Here is a 17822-nt window from a genome sequence, read left to right as displayed (position 1 = left end):
CTGAATCACTGGGTGACTTGGTCTATAGGATTTCGAAAAAAATAAGTTGTTTTATTAAAATAGTGGAGCATGATCTAAATGAATCTAAAAGTTTGTCTAGTCTGAGATTGTTTAGAAAGTTTCAGTAGGCATGTCCTGCTCCAGAGGCCGCTGTTAACGTCTGTACTTCCTGACAGCTCGTTGCAGGGGAGTTGAGACGGTTCTCGCCCTTACAGACCAGCCATCTGCTATGCAGCCACATGAGCTTGTCCTTCTTATTTTCCTCTGTAAGGAATGTTGTTGTACACGCCTAGCGTGCTCTCTGTTTAGATCAAGCGCTAATGAACAGAGGAGGGGTAAAGGAGGGAAGGACAACGTTCATCTGTCACCTAGAGTATTCCTGGAGTATTCTGGAACATTCCAAGGTCGTAAAATAGAAGCTGCTTTCAAATAGCCTTCAGCTGCCACGGTTCTGGAGCTATCTCTTGGATCGTGTCCCTTAAAGAAAAAGCGGTCCAATCAAACAGTGTTGTGACCATGAAATTGATGCAGTACAAATAACAAAAAGGTTAGGAGACAGTCAAGCATGTCAGGGACAATTCGATAATGTGTTACCTAAGAGCTCTTCTTCAAAGAATAACAGTGTCATTAATGCATAATCCTAACCCTATAGGATATTAAAATAAACCATAACGTTCAATGAAATACATGTTTCAAATGTTAATTCCAGGAGTCTGGTTAGACTATGAACACAGGAGCCATATAAATTATACATGTCATGTTTGCAGTAAAACACCAACACATGAGAAGATGAGAAGTGGAACTGATCTGCAAGGGGCCATGGCTTCAAACATGTATGCGGCCAAAAGGATTATATTGTTCCTAGCTAGAGCCCTACTGACAGAGATATCATGAGCAAACGAATCAATTATTCAACAGTTTATCTGGTGCTCAACAGATTAAAAATGTACTCTTCCTATCAATTATTAATCCTGTGTGTGTGCTCTGTGCACTCCTGAAATGGCACCAGAAACAAGAGGAGCGTGGAGATGTTTGTGTCCTCGTGTTGTGTCTGTGATTATCATAATCACCACAACAACCTACCACAACAACAAACACAATTTGTAATCAAATGATTGCCTCTGGCTAGATGACGGTAACCTTTTGTTACCGCACATATGTAATGTAATCAGGGTTGTGATTAGGCCTCATTAACGACTGGAGTGTGAAGCCGACCCCGTCCCATCTCACTGAAGTTCCTGTAGACCTCGCCTTGTCCCCAGACGGAGAGGAGAAGAGAGTTCTCCTTCGGGACCAGGTCTGTGATCCCACAAGGTGAACTACCTCCTCATTTAGAGTCTGTCCTTCGCTCCTAATCAGCCTCGCATAGTCAAGTCACTGTTTGTTTGATCTCGTCACTGCATCTCTGCTTATGCTTTTATTTGGAGCAGATATGAACGTGTCCGTGTTGGATGTTCAGATTGGTCCCTCGGTCTGGCGTTGCAGAGGACCAACCAGGCCCAGACACCGTATTTGTCGCCCAGATAAAAGATGGCAGACTAGACTCAATTCCTTAGTGATCTGATTAGATAGATGGCCATTAGGCTTTCGTGAGCCACACTAATTAACTGTCTCAGACACATCTCACATCTATTGACTTTGTGTCAGAACAGCACAGTGTTGTTCTCCATTGAAAGGACAGGCGAAAGAAATGAATGTCGTTAGTAAAATGATGATGAGATTGATCGTGGGAGCTGAGATAATGGTCTCTCTTCTAGTTGGTTTGGTTGGTTGGGTTCGCCATGGGCTTGATGTCATCTTAGTGAGGAAAAAAAAGGCTTTTCTTTTTGGGTTCAGCCAGACATTGGCCATTTGAAATCAGTTCAAATATTAGTATGACATTTTTGAAGGATTACGTGTGGAGAAACATCTCGTTCAAGAAGCAGGGTGTGAAGGTCTTATCAGTAATCAGCTCTGCCGTCCAAACACAAGTTGTCCAATACCAAAATACTTTGTGTGTTTATACTGTTGCACACTGCATTGACTGGATATTATTATATTCAATAAAATGTAATGGGGTCAGTAATACCCTTGAAGCAGTGAGGCAGTACATTGACAGCATGTGTGGGCTGTAGCAAAGGAGAAAAAGAAGGAAATAAAAAAGAATAGAGGATATAGCCAACTCCAACCCTACAGGGGGGGGCGTCCAACACAGAACATAATCAAGCTTTTTGGGGGGGTGGGAGAAATGTAGGCAGCGGGTTCGAAGAACTGCTGTGGTGCTGAAACCTCCTAGGTCGCCCCTGCACAGCATGAAACCTCCTAGGTCGCCTCTGCACAGCATGAAACCTCCTAGGTTGCCGTGCCTCTGCACAGCATGAAACCTCCTAGGTCGCCCCTGCACAGCATGAAACCTCCTAGGTCGCCCCTGCACAGCATGAAACCTCCTAGGTCGCCGCTGCACAGCATGAAACCTCCTAGGTCGCCGCTGCACAGCATGAAACCTCCTAAGTCGCCCCTGCACAGCATGAAACCTCCTAGGTCGCCCCTGCACAGCATGAAACCTCCTAGGTCGCTCCTGCACTGCATGAAACCTCCTAGGTCGCCTCCTAGGTCGTAGGCAGGAGATGGAAAGGTTAAGGTTAGCAGAAGCACTAACTACGCTTACAACTGGCCTGCCTCTCGTGTGCTCTTCAATTATTCATCTGATTATGTCTCAACAGGTCTTCTCTCTTCCCCTTAGAAACCTAGCCAGCACGGTACAGGAGAGAGGTCATTATTTCACGATGTCTGCGATGCCGAATGTTTGACCCAATTTGGCCAGGGCTGGCTGCGCTGCCTTGACATTTACAGGTTTTAGAGTGTTCATTTGTGTTATTTTGTTCTTTTCTTTATGTCATTATTATTCCAATATAGCAATGTGTCCTTGGGATCTTGTGTACACAATACAGTGTAGATATTGTCCATCATATTTTCCTATTTTACAAGAACAAAACCCTCCTAGTGTGCATACATCAAAGCACTATGTCATATACTGCATATTTCTATGGTTTGTAAGCACTTACACAGGCTCCACTCTAGGCAGTCTTTGTGTCAAATTGTTCTCCACCATCCAGACTCATGGAAGGCTCTTGTGACTTCAGCTGGCTGCTGGGGGGACACAGAGAGCTGACCATTCAGCTGACTGCTGGAGGGACACAGAGAGCTGACCATTCAGCTGACTGCTGGAGGGACACAGAGAGCTGACCATTCAGCTGACTGCTGGAGGGACACAGAGAGCTGACCATTCAGCTGGCTGCTGGTGGGACACAGAGAGCTGACCATTCAGCTGACTGCTGGGGGGACACAGAGAGCTGACCATTCAGCTGACTGCTGGGGGGACGCAGAGAGCTGACCATTCAGCTGACTGCTGGGGGGACACAGAGAGCTGACCATTCAGTAGGAAACAGACATGCATCAGCGCCGTCAGTCGGAATACAAAAACCTCTTTTGTGTGAAGATTAGCTCATGTGCAGTTACCCTCAGCATTGATTGCAGTAATATCTTCTCTCTCAAGTGTCTGTGAATTATATGGCTTTCAATACACACAGTTCACAGTCTAGACAGTGGTGTTTATTACTAAGTCAATGACACTACACACACTGCTGCCTTTACCCACTGTTAATGGACTGATCTGTAAAACAAACCGAAGATTGTTCTTTGGATTTTTTACTCTTTCAGTTCTACCCCGATCATTTTTCCCCTCCGTCCGAGAAACAGAATCTAAATATTTCATTTCTAGGAGCAGCATTACTGCAGCAGCATTACTGCAGCAGCAAAACACCTGCCGCCGCGGTGCTGCCCATAGCGCATTATTCATTTATAGATTTGAAACCTCCGCCACTGCTTCCTGTATCTGATATAATACCTTTGAAAAGAGTGTGTACCTCAGAGCAACTCATGAAGTCGCCGTCTGAATGGGACTTATCACGCCAGCCCACCCTTCAATCGGTGCACCAGATAAACCCCACAAATAAGAATGGGAAGGTGGGAAGGAATGTCCTCTTGTAGGCCTGTTGGCCATATGTTTGCTCAAACACTACCAATCATTGGTTTTTCTGCCGAGTTATTATCAGGATTGACAGGAACCATTGCTGTGTTTACCTTTGCAGAGGAGAAAATAAAAGGGTGAAAATAAATTAAATTCCAGCAGTGCATGGGGTCCATGGTGGTTATTTGAATAAATCTTTAACTCAATATCTTGTCCATTTCCGTCCAAAAAGCATTCAATCCATCTAAAATGCAAGCTTATTTTTCCGCCCATCTCAAATATATCAAATGGATTCCTTTCACAGGGACACAGATATGACTTGTGATAGAGGTATTACTCAACATAGTTGCAAATCTCTGTTGATTCTGGCGTGTTGAACAGGGTGTTTGTATGCAGCGCTGTGTTGGCTCTCTATTCACACCCTCCCTGTGGTGATGTTTCTGAGCTCAAGATCTGGCCCCATCCTACGAGCTCCATTCCCACCTCGTCCTAATTATCTCTTCCTGTGTGTGTGTGTGTCTGTCTGTGTGCCTGTATATGTGAGTGTGTGTGTGTGTGTGTATATTGTGTGTGTGTCCATGTGTGTGTCTAGTGATGGGGAGGGCTGGTTCTGTGCGTGCCCCCTGCTGTACACGGGCCGGCTGTGTCAGCTGACGGCGTGTGAGAGGAGCCCCTGTGGGCGGGGGGCCACCTGCCTCCCCAAGTCCCCCCTGGAGGCCGTGTGCCTCTGCCCCTACGGACGACAGGGCCTGCTGTGTGAGGAAGGTAGGAGCCGCATGCACACGCGCACACACACACGCTCACACTCTCACACACACTCTCACACACACTCTAACACACACTCACACACACTCTCACACACACTCTCACACACACTCTCACACACACTCTCTCACACACACACTCACACACACTCTCACACACACTCTCACACACACTCTCACACACACTCTCTCACACACACACTCTCACACACACTCTCACACACTCTCACACACACTCTCTCACACACACTCACACACACTCTCACACACTCTCACACACACTCTCACACGCTCACACTCTCACACACACTCTCACACACACTCTCACACACACACTCTAACACACACTCACACACTCACACACACTCTCACACACACTCTCACACACTCTCACACACACTCTCTCACACACACACTCTCACACACACTCTCACACACACTCTCACACACTCTCACACACACTCACACACACACTCTCACACACACACTCACACACACTCTCTCACACACACACTCTCACACACACTCTCACACACTCTCACACACACTCTCTCACACACACTCACACACACTCTCACACACTCTCACACACACACTCACACACACTCTCACACACACACTCTAACACACACTCACACACTCACACACACTCTCACACACACTCTCACACACTCTCACACACACTCTCTCACACACACACTCTCACACACACTCTCACACACTCTCACACACACTCACACACACACTCTCACACACACACTCACACACACACACCTCCCCTCCTGTCTTATTATACTCTCTCCTGCACTCACACACACACACACACACCTCCCCTCCTGTCTTATTATACTCTCTCCTGCACTCACACACACACACACAGACCTCCCCTCCTGTCTTATTATACTCTCTCCTGCACTCACACACACACACTTATTATACTCTCTCCTGCACTCACACACACACACACACTTATTATACTCTCTCCTGCACTCACACACACACACACACACACTTATTATACTCTCTCCTGCACTCACACACACACACTTATTATACTCTCTCCTGCACTCACACACACACACTTATTATACTCTCTCCTGCACTCACACACACACAGACACACACTTATTATACTCTCTCCTGCACTCACACACACACACACACTTATTATACTCTCTCCTGCACTCACACACACACACTTATTATACTCTCTCCTGCACTCTCACACACACACACACACACACACACAGACACACACTTATTATACTCTCTCCTGCACACACACACACACTTATTATACTCTCTCCTGCACTCACACACACACACACTCCTCCCCTCCTGTCTCCTGTGGTTGGTCAGGGGGCGGGGTCTGGTCCTGGTGGAGGGGAGGGGTTAATGAGCTGGAACAGACAGGAGGAGAGCCCACCCCCTGCTCAATACTGCGCCTGTCTACTGGGGTGGGTTTTTCTAAAGGCACGGGGCCAGGGCACATGTTGGCAAATGTCGCGAATGTCAAAAGGACAACAAAGTTTGCTTAACTTCTTCAAATACGCTGGCCAGTCGGATCACAAACAAGCAAAAAAAAACTCAGTCGATCAAGTATGTGGAGACCACGGTGGACACAGCAGTTAATAGTCCGATGGATAATTGCTGCTTGTAAAAACAATTGTTGCAGTGTTTTTTTTTTTTTCTAATTAAAATAAACATTGCCCTGATGTACACACAGCGTTGTGGTTTTTGTAGTCAGAGAAGCTACGTAGGCAGTGTATTATTACCTCCAACCCCCGTTTTGAGTCGCCGGATCCACCCCCCTCTGCGCTCCGGGACCTCCCACTGCATGGGGCGCTGAGAAGCTCTTTGAAAGCCCATTCTCCCAACAGCCAGTGTTTAAAGAACCAGTCACTCCCTGTTTTCACTGTGCTGGAATTAGGATGAGGCCATTTGTATTTTCATCAGACTCTTGAAACATCTTTCAGATATTGTACAGCTGATGAGCGAATTGCAAGACACTGACCCTGATACAGATTCAGTCTTAAATGGTCCAACAGTCCCCAACTCTGTGGACTTCTCCCATAGGCCATTACCAAATCTGGGAGTTGCACAACCTCCCACGTGGGCTCCTCCTGACCCCCATCGTCTGTCTCGACCTGACGCATCATCACTTCCCAGAATTCAACAGCTCCCTTCGATGCAGCTTGATCCGTCGACGAGGTCCAGGCTTCTCTCAGTCCCCCTCCGAACAGGAAGCAACATGCATGTATGCAAACAGCACGTCGGTTGGCCTGTGCTTGGACGCAGCAGCCAGGGGGATTGAAGGCAGCCCGAGCCTCAAGCCCGGGCCTTTGTAGATTATCTGACGCAAGAAGCAGCAACGCTCGGAAGAGCCCTGTTCTTCTTCCAGTGATACGCTGCCAGCAGGAAACGAGACTGTTGAGGAAGTCAACATCTGAAGCAGGATAACGTACGGAGCTCGGATCTCTGGGAACCCAGCGGGGCCGCCGGTGAACAGTGCCGTACTATCGTCACCTGCAGCAAAACGCTCGAGTCAGGCTCTGGTGGGGAGGAGTCTGGGGCTGGTCGCTAGGGGAGGACCTGAGTCATGGTGGTATCTTGTGAGGGTCCCTGAGCAGTGCCAGGTTCAGAATGCCTCTTCCTGTGGCTTCACCACAACAAACGGTCTCGTTTGGTCCTAATTACAGGCGGGAGTTGGTGGGTGATTTGGCAGCTGGTCCCAGGCCAGATCCCCTGTCACACTCCAAGCTTGCCCAGGGCCAAATGGAGTGGGCTAATCTTCTGCAGTCACAGCCTGAGTGCGGCTGACATTTGAATTGAAATCCTGATAGCGTCAGATAGCATCAGTCAGTATTGATCACCTGCAGGTCCTCCTAGCTGCTGGCGTCAGGCTCCGCGCCTGCTCCTGCTAATCCTGCTCCTCCTCGTCCTCCTCCTCATCCCCCTCCTCCCCCTTCTCCTCCCCCTTCTCCTCCCGCTCCTCCTCCTGCTCCTGCTGCATACCACACACACACAAACCCACACACACAGAAACACAAACACACAGAAACACACACACAGACACAAAAACACACACAAAGAAACACACACAGACACACACACACAGAAACACAGATACAGAAACACAGATACAGACAAACGCAACACACACACACACACACAGACACACACACAGAAACACATTGAGCCAAAACACACAGAGACACACACTACAAAATAGTGATTGTCCGGTCACTCAGTAAGAGATGTAAGATAGCAGTATTGGGTTAGCCCATCTTAATATGCTCCTCACACTATCTCCAGGCTGGCAGACACAACCAGGCTTTCACTCTGCTCCAAAAGAAAATAAAAAGTTCAGAACGATCTCCTGGAGAGATAAAGAAATGATTTAATGTGGTGTTTTTTTTGTCCCCTAGTTGTTAGCGTAGCTCAGTGCTCCGTCAAAACACACAGGGTCTTCTGAAGTTGAAGGTTAGCGGCAGGGAGAGATGGGACTAACCTGCTACAGATGTGGACGCACCCAAATGCTTAAAACATTTATGGATTTTCTATTTGACTCTTAACCATGACTAGACTGTGAAATATGGATCCTAGGGATCTGTCAAGGCAGTTTGTGACAGAGTCTCTTTACTCTATAGCCTCCCGCATATTCAACACTTTTATGCTTTCTTATGTAAGAATGTTGTTTGTGTGAGCCTCATAGCTCAGGCAGTTTTAACTTCAAACAGCTCAAATATTTTGAAATGCCCAACCAGGGTGTAGTTTTTCCTTTAACTCTCTCTCGCTAACACTTTCTCTCTCTCACGGTCTCTCATTCACTCTGTCATTTCAGTTCAGAAAAGGTTTTATTGGGACGAAATACATTTGTAAACATTGCCAAAGCGACAATCAAACTGTCACTTTTTGGCTTTCTCTATAGCTCTCTTTCTTTCTCTTCCTCGCTAAGATAAACCGTGCTTCCTTTGAAGTCAGACATTGTTGTGCAACCAAGGAGCCCTCCAGCTCCCACGTTTACAGGTTTGAGAGAGGATTGAATTGTCTCCCAAGTCTTTAAATGTGTGAGAGGCAACAGGCGGTTCAGTTGGGAAAGAGGAGCTCAATCCAATCACCTGTGTTTCCAGCTCACAGAGTTTCAACCATAGCATTGTAGTTTCCTGGAAGCTGACCTCAGTCATCCAGACCAAGAGTGAATGACCTGGAACTCAAGATAACAACAATTGTGTTCCTGGATCCTATCGATTAGTGTTGTGACTGTGTGAACACGTCACGTATGAAACACTCTCTTCCCTAATGTGGCGCTTGTACAGTGTAGATTTTGGGGCATGTTCTAGTGGGATGATCTGTTTACGCAGCAAGAGCCCCACCAGTGTCAAGTCATACCCCATAAGAGACTCTTCTCCGAACATACAGAGAGACCCATCTACTGCTGGAACACACTTCTCACACCTGGAGAAAGAGAGAGACCCTGCTCCCCTTCTCACAGAGAGAGACCCTGCTCCCCTTCTCACAGAGAGAGACCCTGCTCCCCTTCTCACAGAGAGAGACCCTGCTCCCCTTCTCACAGAGAGAGACCCTGCTCCCCTTCTCACAGAGAGAGACCCTGCTCCCCTTCTCACAGAGAGAGACCCTGCTCCCCTTCTCACAGAGAGAGTCCCTGCTCCCCTTCTCACAGAGAGAGACCCTGCTCCTCTTCTCACAGAGAGAGACCCTGCTCCTCTTCTCACAGAGAGAGTCCCTGCTCCCCTTCTCACAGAGAGAGTCCCTGCTCCCCTTCTCACAGAGAGAGACCCTGCTCCCCTTCTCACAGAGAGAGACCCTGCTCCCCTTCTCACAGAGAGAGACCCTGCTCCCCTTCTCACAGAGAGAGACCCTGCTCCTCTTCTCACAGAGAGAGACCCTGCTCCTCTTCTCACAGAGAGAGTCCCTGCTCCTCTTCTCACAGAGAGAGACCCTGCTCCTCTTCTCACAGAGAGAGAGACCCTGCTCCTCTTCTCACAGAGAGAGACCCTGCTCCCCTTCTCACAGAGAGAGACCCTGCTCCCCTTCTCACAGAGAGAGACCCTGCTCCCCTTCTCACAGAGAGAGACCCTGCTCCCCTTCTCACAGAGAGAGACCCTGCTCCCCTTCTCACAGAGAGAGACCCTGCTCCCCTTCTCACAGAGAGAGACCCTGCTCCCCTTCTCACAGAGAGAGTCCCTGCTCCCCTTCTCACAGAGAGAGACCCTGCTCCTCTTCTCACAGAGAGAGACCCTGCTCCTCTTCTCACAGAGAGAGTCCCTGCTCCCCTTCTCACAGAGAGAGTCCCTGCTCCCCTTCTCACAGAGAGAGACCCTGCTCCCCTTCTCACAGAGAGAGACCCTGCTCCCCTTCTCACAGAGAGAGACCCTGCTCCCCTTCTCACAGAGAGAGACCCTGCTCCTCTTCTCACAGAGAGAGACCCTGCTCCTCTTCTCACAGAGAGAGAGACCCTGCTCCTCTTCTCACAGAGAGACCCTGCTCCTCTTCTCACAGAGAGAGACCCTGCTCCCCTTCTCACAGAGAGAGACCCTGCTCCCCTTCTCACAGAGAGAGACCCTGCTCCCCTTCTCACAGAGAGAGACCCTGCTCCCCTTCTCACAGAGAGAGACCCTGCTCCCCTTCTCACAGAGAGAGACCCTGCTCCCCTTCTCACAGAGAGAGACCCTGCTCCCCTTCTCACAGAGAGAGACCCTGCTCCCCTTCTCACAGAGAGAGACCCTGCTCCTCTTCTCACAGAGAGAGACCCTGCTCCTCTTCTCACAGAGAGAGACCCTGCTCCCCTTCTCACAGAGAGAGACCCTGCTCCTCTTCTCACAGAGAGAGACCCTGCTCCCCTTCTCACAGAGAGAGACCCTGCTCCTCTTCTCACAGAGAGAGTCCCTGCTCCTCTTCTCACAGAGAGAGACCCTGCTCCTCTTCTCACAGAGAGAGAGACCCTGCTCCTCTTCTCACAGAGAGAGACCCTGCTCCTCTTCTCACAGAGAGAGACCCTGCTCCTCTTCTCACAGAGAGAGAGACACTGCTCCTCTTCTCACAGAGAGAGACCCTGCTCCTCTTCTCACACCTGGAGAGAGAGACCCTGCTCCTCTTCTCACAGAGAGAGACCCTGCTCCTCTTCTCAGAGAGAGACCCTGCTCCTCTTCTCACAGAGAGAGACCCTGCTCCTCTTCTCACAGAGAGAGACCCTGCTCCTCTTCTCACAGAGAGAGACCCTGCTCCTCTTCTCACAGAGAGAGAGACACTGCTCCTCTTCTCACAGAGAGAGACCCTGCTCCTCTTCTCACACCTGGAGAGAGAGACCCTGCTCCTCTTTTCACAGAGAGAGACCCTGCTCCTCTTCTCAGAGAGAGACCCTGCTCCTCTTCTCACAGAGAGAGACCCTGCTCCTCTTCTCACAGAGAGAGACCCTGCTCCTCTTCTCACAGAGAGAGAGACCCTGCTTCTTTTCTCACAGAGAGAGACCCTGCTCCTCTTCTCTCACAGAGAGAGAGAGAGAGAGAGACCCTGCTCCTCTTATCACAGAGGGAGAGAGACCCTGCTCCTCTTCTCACACAGAGAGAGAGACCCTGCTCCTCTTCTCACAGAGAGAGACCCTGCTCCTCTTATCACAGAGGGAGAGAGACCCTGCTCTTCTTCTCACAGAGAGAGAGAGAGACCCTGCTCCTTTTCTCACACAGAGAGAGAGACCCTGCTCCTCTTCTCACACAGAGAGAGAGACCCTGCTCCTCTTCTCACAGAGAGAGAGACCCTGCTCCTCTTCTCACAGAGGGAGAGAGACCCTGCTCTTCTTCTCACAGAGAGAGAGAGAGACCCTGCTCCTTTTCTCACACAGAGAGAGAGACCCTGCTCCTCTTCTCACACAGAGAGAGAGACCCTGCTCCTCTTCTCACAGAGAGAGAGACCCTGCTCCTCTTCTCACACAGAGAGAGAGACCCTGCTCCTCTTCTCACACAGAGAGAGAGACCCTGCTCCTCTTCTCACAGAGAGAGAGACCCTGCTCCTCTTCTCACACAGAGAGAGAGACCCTGCTCCTCTTCTCACAGAGAGAGACCCTGCTCCTCTTATCACAGAGGGAGAGAGACCCTGCTCTTCTTCTCACAGAGAGAGAGAGAGACCCTGCTCCTTTTCTCACACAGAGAGAGAGACCCTGCTCCTCTTCTCACACAGAGAGAGAGACCCTGCTCCTCTTCTCACAGAGAGAGAGACCCTGCTCCACTTCTCACAGAGATACCCTGCTCCTCTTCTCACAGAGAGAGAGAGACCCTGCTCCTCTTCTCACAGAGAGAGAGACACTGCTCCTCTTCTCACAGAGAGAGAGACCCTGCTCCTCTTCTCACAGAGAGAGAGACCCTGCTCCTCTTCTCACAGAGAGACTTGATTCTCCTCCAATCACACAGCATGTCAGAGGAAACAGTTTTCCAACCTCTTATGGAAGGACTGGCTCACCCACCGCCCAACCTCTCTGCCTCAGTCCAAAGAGAAGGAGAGGTGGTGACAGTCCACTTCTAACAGCTCAGAACCGTGGGCTGTGTGCTAGTTATCAGCCGGCCTCTGACTCCCTGTTTCCAGCCGCTAGTCTCCCCTCACTCATCCCCTGGAGGTGAGGGGTGGGGTGCCAGTGTACCTTACAAGACTAAACGCAAGCAGAGTTGATCTTGTGGCCTTCTAGTGTAAACTGACAGTAAGGACTGAAAGCCTTTCCAATGGGGAGAGAAATAGAGAGGATTTAAGAAAGGCCGAGTGCAAAACGGGGGTGGGATGACTTGAGTCAAAGAGATACTGTAGAGAGGGACTGGAAGACAGGGAGGCAGAGAGGGAGAGGGGGAGGGGGAGGGGGAGAGAGGGAGAGGGAGAGGGAGAGAGGGAGAGAGGGAGAGAGGGAGAGAGGGAGAGAGAGAGAGAGAGAGAGAGAGAGAGAGAGAGAGAGAGAGAGAGAGAGAGAGAGAGAGAGAGAGAGAGAGAGAGAGAGAGAGAGAGAGAGAGAGAGAGAGAGAGGCAGTATGGGAGGTAGAGAGGGGGGACAGAGTGAGAGGGGGAGGCAGAGAGAGAGATGGGGGGGTAGAGAGAGAGATGGGGGGGTAGAGAGAGAGATGGGGGGGTAGAGAGAGAGATGGGGGGGTAGAGAGAAAGGGGGGCTTTAAATAATGCAGGGGCCCAACAGACCGGCGAGGAGCAGCCCAAACACAGTATTTAACCACAGCCCCAGGCCCAGAACAAGCACGCCCTCCCTGCGATCGGGAGTGGCCCTGGGATATCGGGTGCGATCGCTGTGCACAGCAGCAGAGAGGGCCACGTAACGTTTGGAGAGAGGTGGGCGGGGAGGGCTCCCGCTGGGATGATCAGGAACATCGACACGCAGAGACACGCCAAGAGCCGGGCGTTATTAAATCAGCCACGAGGCCGGCACTCGCCGGGATGGTTATCGTTATTCACAGGGGCCGTGGTCCTGCTTGGGTTAGGTGTGAAGCTCACCGCGCTCCAAATCCTCAAACCGCAGTTGAAAGACAAAAAGAAAACAAGAGAAGGGAGAAACGACTGCTTTGGGAAAGCAGGCCATCCTTTCTCCCCATATCACTGAGCAGAAAAGATGTCTCTGTCCTGTGCTGCAGCATGGATGGTGAGCGCCACCTGGTGGTTGTCAGGTCTGCTGTTGGACTGAACTAGTCATGAAATGAAGACCCGCCACGCTAGAATAAGGTGTTTATATCTTACAGAAATACACCTGCACTTATGTATCGCGTCAGATGTAGCTCTGTATTATGCTTGCACTTTAATGTGACCATTACAGATGATCAGAGCCCTGGTGATCAGGGTGCTGTTAGATGTGAAAAGCAGGTGTTTTCACGGCAGGAAGCATTGTCCTGTATTACATGACATTACTGGTCAGGGTCGCTTCTTTGAGCTTCTCTGACGGCGCCTCCTGCCTTTGTTCCGCAGCCATCAACATCACCCGCGCCCGCTTCGGCGGCAACGATGAGTTTGGCTCCACCTCCTTCATGGCCTTCTCCCCCATCCCCAGCCTCAGCGCCTTCTACGAGTTCCAGCTGAAGCTCACCTTTGCCAACAACGCCTCCGCCTGGAAGGACAACCTCATCCTGTTCTCAGGGCAGAAAGGAGAAGGTGAGGAGCGACACGGGGCGGGGGAGAGACAAACCGACTTTGTAAATCACCTGACGCGTGGTAAATATCTTGGCAACGCCATCCAATCCTCTAGCTTCATTACGTCTGCTCGCCGGACTCCTGTCACCATATTGAGTGCTCCTCCAGCCGTGTATGGTAATGTCTCGTCTAATAGATATTTTAGGACGATATATATTCCACTTTCCCTGCTGGTGCTCCTATAAAGTCTGCTCCCTCTGGGAGAGGCCTTTGCAAGGCCCAAAGCTGGCTCCGCCTCTCCTGGTCCTTTCCTGAGACGTCTTTTTGCCAACACTGCAATTAGTCCCCTCCTTCAGAATGCTGTCTACCTCGAGTGTGTCTCCAGTGCGAGCTGGAGGCCGGCAGCCAGGGAATAGGAGACTCCACCACCCTCTACCACGGCCGATGTTTACGGCGTATGACGTTTCTTTCAAAACACAGGTGGGGGGGGGGTGACATGACACTGACAGCTGTCACTGAGCGGGTACACTTCTTCCTCTCAGAGCCGCTTCAGTAGCTGCTAACTGCTGTGTCGTTACTTGGCTGCATGTTGAATCCAGACTCCCAGGCAGCTGAATAAGCGGATGAGGGCTTATGGATCGGCTCCCCTCTGCTGTCTCTCTCCTGAGGTTAGCGTTTAGGGGGATTCATGGAGAGGGGAGGGAGGGGCGACAGTCGGGGGAGCAATGCAGCGACTGTCAGGGGAACAGTAGCAGAGAGAGAGAACGAGGACCGAATCCAGAGAGAGGGACGGAAGCGGCGGGAGAAGGGAACAGCTCGCGTGATCATCGGTGTGATCGTGAGGGATCGTCATCCGCATCGGGGACGCCTCGCCGCACTGCATGCTGGGACGAGGCTGCCTGGAAGCGGAACCGTCACAAAGCATCCGTCAGAACTTCACTCTCCATTAGACCCAATTATTTTGCATCTCTTGATATGTGAGGGTTTGCGCACAGAGACCAGAAGTGCGCTCGCACACACAAAGACGAAAGCCCCTCCTTTGCTGGACTGTGTCCCTTCAGCGGGTCAGTTGGGCGTGTAACGAGCGAGCCTGTGAACTCGACAGATCCTCCTACATGACTTAATCACATGGAATGATAGGACATGAGGATACACAGTACAGTAGTTGTTTGACAGAGTTCTAACATGAATGATTGATCTTCAAGGCGTCAATGGAGATGACTTCCTGGTTCTGGGAGTTCGTAACGGGCGGGTTCTGCACAAGTTCAGCCTGGGTTCCGGCGTGGGGAACATCATCAGCGATCGTCTGGACCGCCGCGTCGATATCCACACCGTGACCTTCGGACGGTGGAGGCGGACTGGGTGGCTGAAGGTGGGTTCTGAGGAGCCTCCTGAAGGAGCGGGGATGTGATGTGTGTTTCTTTGATATCGATTCAGTCTGAGGAAGGGCAACCTCCACAGTGTGGAGTTGAACCCTCAGCGGTTCTGCCCGGCATTCCGGATCTTTATACGTTCTGTCAGTCATTCTGAAGGTCTCTTTGTTTGTCTCCCCCTCCCTCCCTCCCCCCAAACTCTCTCAGCATGGTGATCAGTCCTCCGCTGCTTGCTCCTGAGGGGGGGGGGGGGGGGGGGGGCGTTGCAGTGAGTGTTGTTCAGCGTTGTTTGTACGTTGTTTGTATGTTGTGTGTACGTTAGGTGGACGGACAGAGGAACAGGACTGGCTCCTCCCCAGGGCCGCTGGTGGGCCTGAACGTGCTCAACCCCATATTTGTGGGAGGATATAACGAACACACCCCTGAACTGCTGCCTGTGGGCTCCAGGTTCCGGAACGGCTTCCAAGGTGAGATGTGGGGGGGCAGCGGCCCGGAGGGGCGGGGCTTCATGGTTCTCCTGTCAGGCTTAGGAAACATACTGAAACGTCTGGGGGGGTTTGAGTATGTGATGTGTGCGTGTATGTATGGGGGGCGCTATGTGTGTGTAGGTGTAAGTGTGTGGGGGGCTTTGTGTGGATTGGGCGTGTGTGGGGGGGATGTGTGTGTGTGGGGGGGGTGTGTGTGTGTGTTTACGATTGTGTATGTGTGTGTGTGGGGGTGTATTTGGTGGGAGGTGTGTGTGTGTGGGGGGGGGATGTGTGTGGGGAGGGGATGTGTGTGTGGGGGGGATGTGTGTGTGTGGGGGGGATGTGTGTGTGTGTGGGGGGGATGTGTGTGTGTGTGGGGGGGATGTGTGTGGGGGGGATGTGTGTGGGGGGGGATGTGTGCGGAGGGGATGTGTGTGTGGGGGGGGATGTGTGTGGGGAGGGGATGTGTGTGTGGGGGGGGATGTGTGTGTGTGTGGGGGATGTGTGTGTGGGGGGGGGATGTGTGTGTGGGGGGGAATGTGCGTGTGTGGGGGGGGGATGTGCGTGTGTGGGGGGGGATGTGTGTGTGTGGGGGGGGGGGTGTGGGGGGGATGTGTGTGTGGGGGGGGGGGGGATGTGCGTGTGTGTGTTCCGAGGTTGATTGTGGCCCTCACCTCTCTGTGCTCAGAACATTACCAGTTTCTGTGGAAAATCCATCTGCTCGCAAGTCAGCAGGATCAAAGGGCAAGCGAATGATCTCCATCATAATCAGCATGGTGTGTGTGCTCCCTGGTGGCCCACAGCGAGATGGCTGGTGTGTACGCAGCATTAGCATGCTGGCTAATGCCAGAGGAGCGTTTATATAGCCATAAAGCTAATGATGATAACAGCAATAAACATCATCATAAGTTGTTTCAGGCACCAGAGGGATATTCGTAATTGTAAAATATCCCCCTTTAAATGAAGGTGAACGAGTGTTTTTCAATTTGGCTCCACTGATCTGTTTGATTGTGTTTTAACCCGTTCATCTCTGAACACGTAGTGTGTCCTGCAACAGCACACAGGGCATTCAGTTGATTTAGGTTTTGTGTGGGCACACTGTAACATAACCACAAACTGTTAACGATACGTGTGTGTGTGTGTGGGGAGTGTCTTGTTAACTATCCTTGCGGGGACATTTTGTTCAACTTTAAGTGCTATTTCTAGGTGAGTTTTGGGCTGGAGTGAGAATTAGTGTGTGGTGGTAATTCTGAAGGATTAATGTGTAATGAAAACTGGTTGGATACCTTTAAAATATGTATGTATTATCGAACAAACAATTGAACATAGAAACAACCATCTTCGATACACAACCATTAGACAATACACACAATACCATCTGTCCGTAAATCAGATGGAATCATAAGTAGCGCACGCCCAAGCAGCAGAACACAAGTTCTGCTGCCCAACCTATCTTCAGCCTCGCTATTTAAAGGAATGCCCCCACAATGGACTGGTCACTATCTCAAGTGACCAACATCACGTCTGTCTTTTTCCCATGTTAGTCTAATCATGTCTCCACCATGGTCACTGTCTTCACTAAGGTCAGAGGTGACATATGCAGTGACATCAGAGGTGACATTTCACAGCCCTGTGTATCCCCACTCAGCCCTGTGTACCCCACTCAGCCCTGTGTATCCCCACTCAGTCCTGTGTATCCCCACTCAGTCCTGTGTATCCCCACTCAGTCCTGTGTATCCCCACTCAGCCCTGTGTACCCCACTCAGCCCTGTGTATCCCCACTCAGTCCTGTGTATCCCCACTCAGTCCTGTGTATCCCCCACTCAGCCCTGTGTATCCCCACTCAGTCCTGTGTATCCCCACTCAGTCCTGTGTATCCCCACTCAGTCCTGTGTATCCCCACTCAGTCCTGTGTATCCCCACTCAGTCCTGTGTGTACCCCACTCAGCCCTGTGTATCCCCACTCAGTCCTGTGTATCCCCACTCAGTCCTGTGTATCCCCTACTCTTTACACTAAGGATTTAGGGTTAGGGATAACACCATTTTTAATGGGAGTGAATCCTCACTAGGATGGTCAAAC

At 50.7% G+C, this 17822-nt stretch overlaps 1 protein-coding gene across 1 annotated transcript in view; it reads left to right on the top strand.

The window, feature by feature from the left end:
- The window catches only part of eys (eyes shut homolog), a 190205-nt gene that overhangs the window by 162469 nt on the left and 9914 nt on the right, over window positions 1–17822 (top strand). The window contains 4 exon segments of the mRNA XM_062464477.1: window positions 4602–4774; window positions 13741–13923; window positions 15108–15274; window positions 15598–15742. Coding sequence (XP_062320461.1) covers window positions 4602–4774; window positions 13741–13923; window positions 15108–15274; window positions 15598–15742 — 668 coding nt within the window.

The sequence above is a fragment of the Osmerus eperlanus genome, chromosome 6 (assembly GCF_963692335.1).
Source record: "Osmerus eperlanus chromosome 6, fOsmEpe2.1, whole genome shotgun sequence".
Taxonomy (NCBI): Eukaryota; Metazoa; Chordata; class Actinopteri; order Osmeriformes; family Osmeridae; genus Osmerus; species Osmerus eperlanus.
Note: the sequence above shows the minus strand (reverse complement) of the source record. Positions and strands in the feature narration are given on the sequence as shown.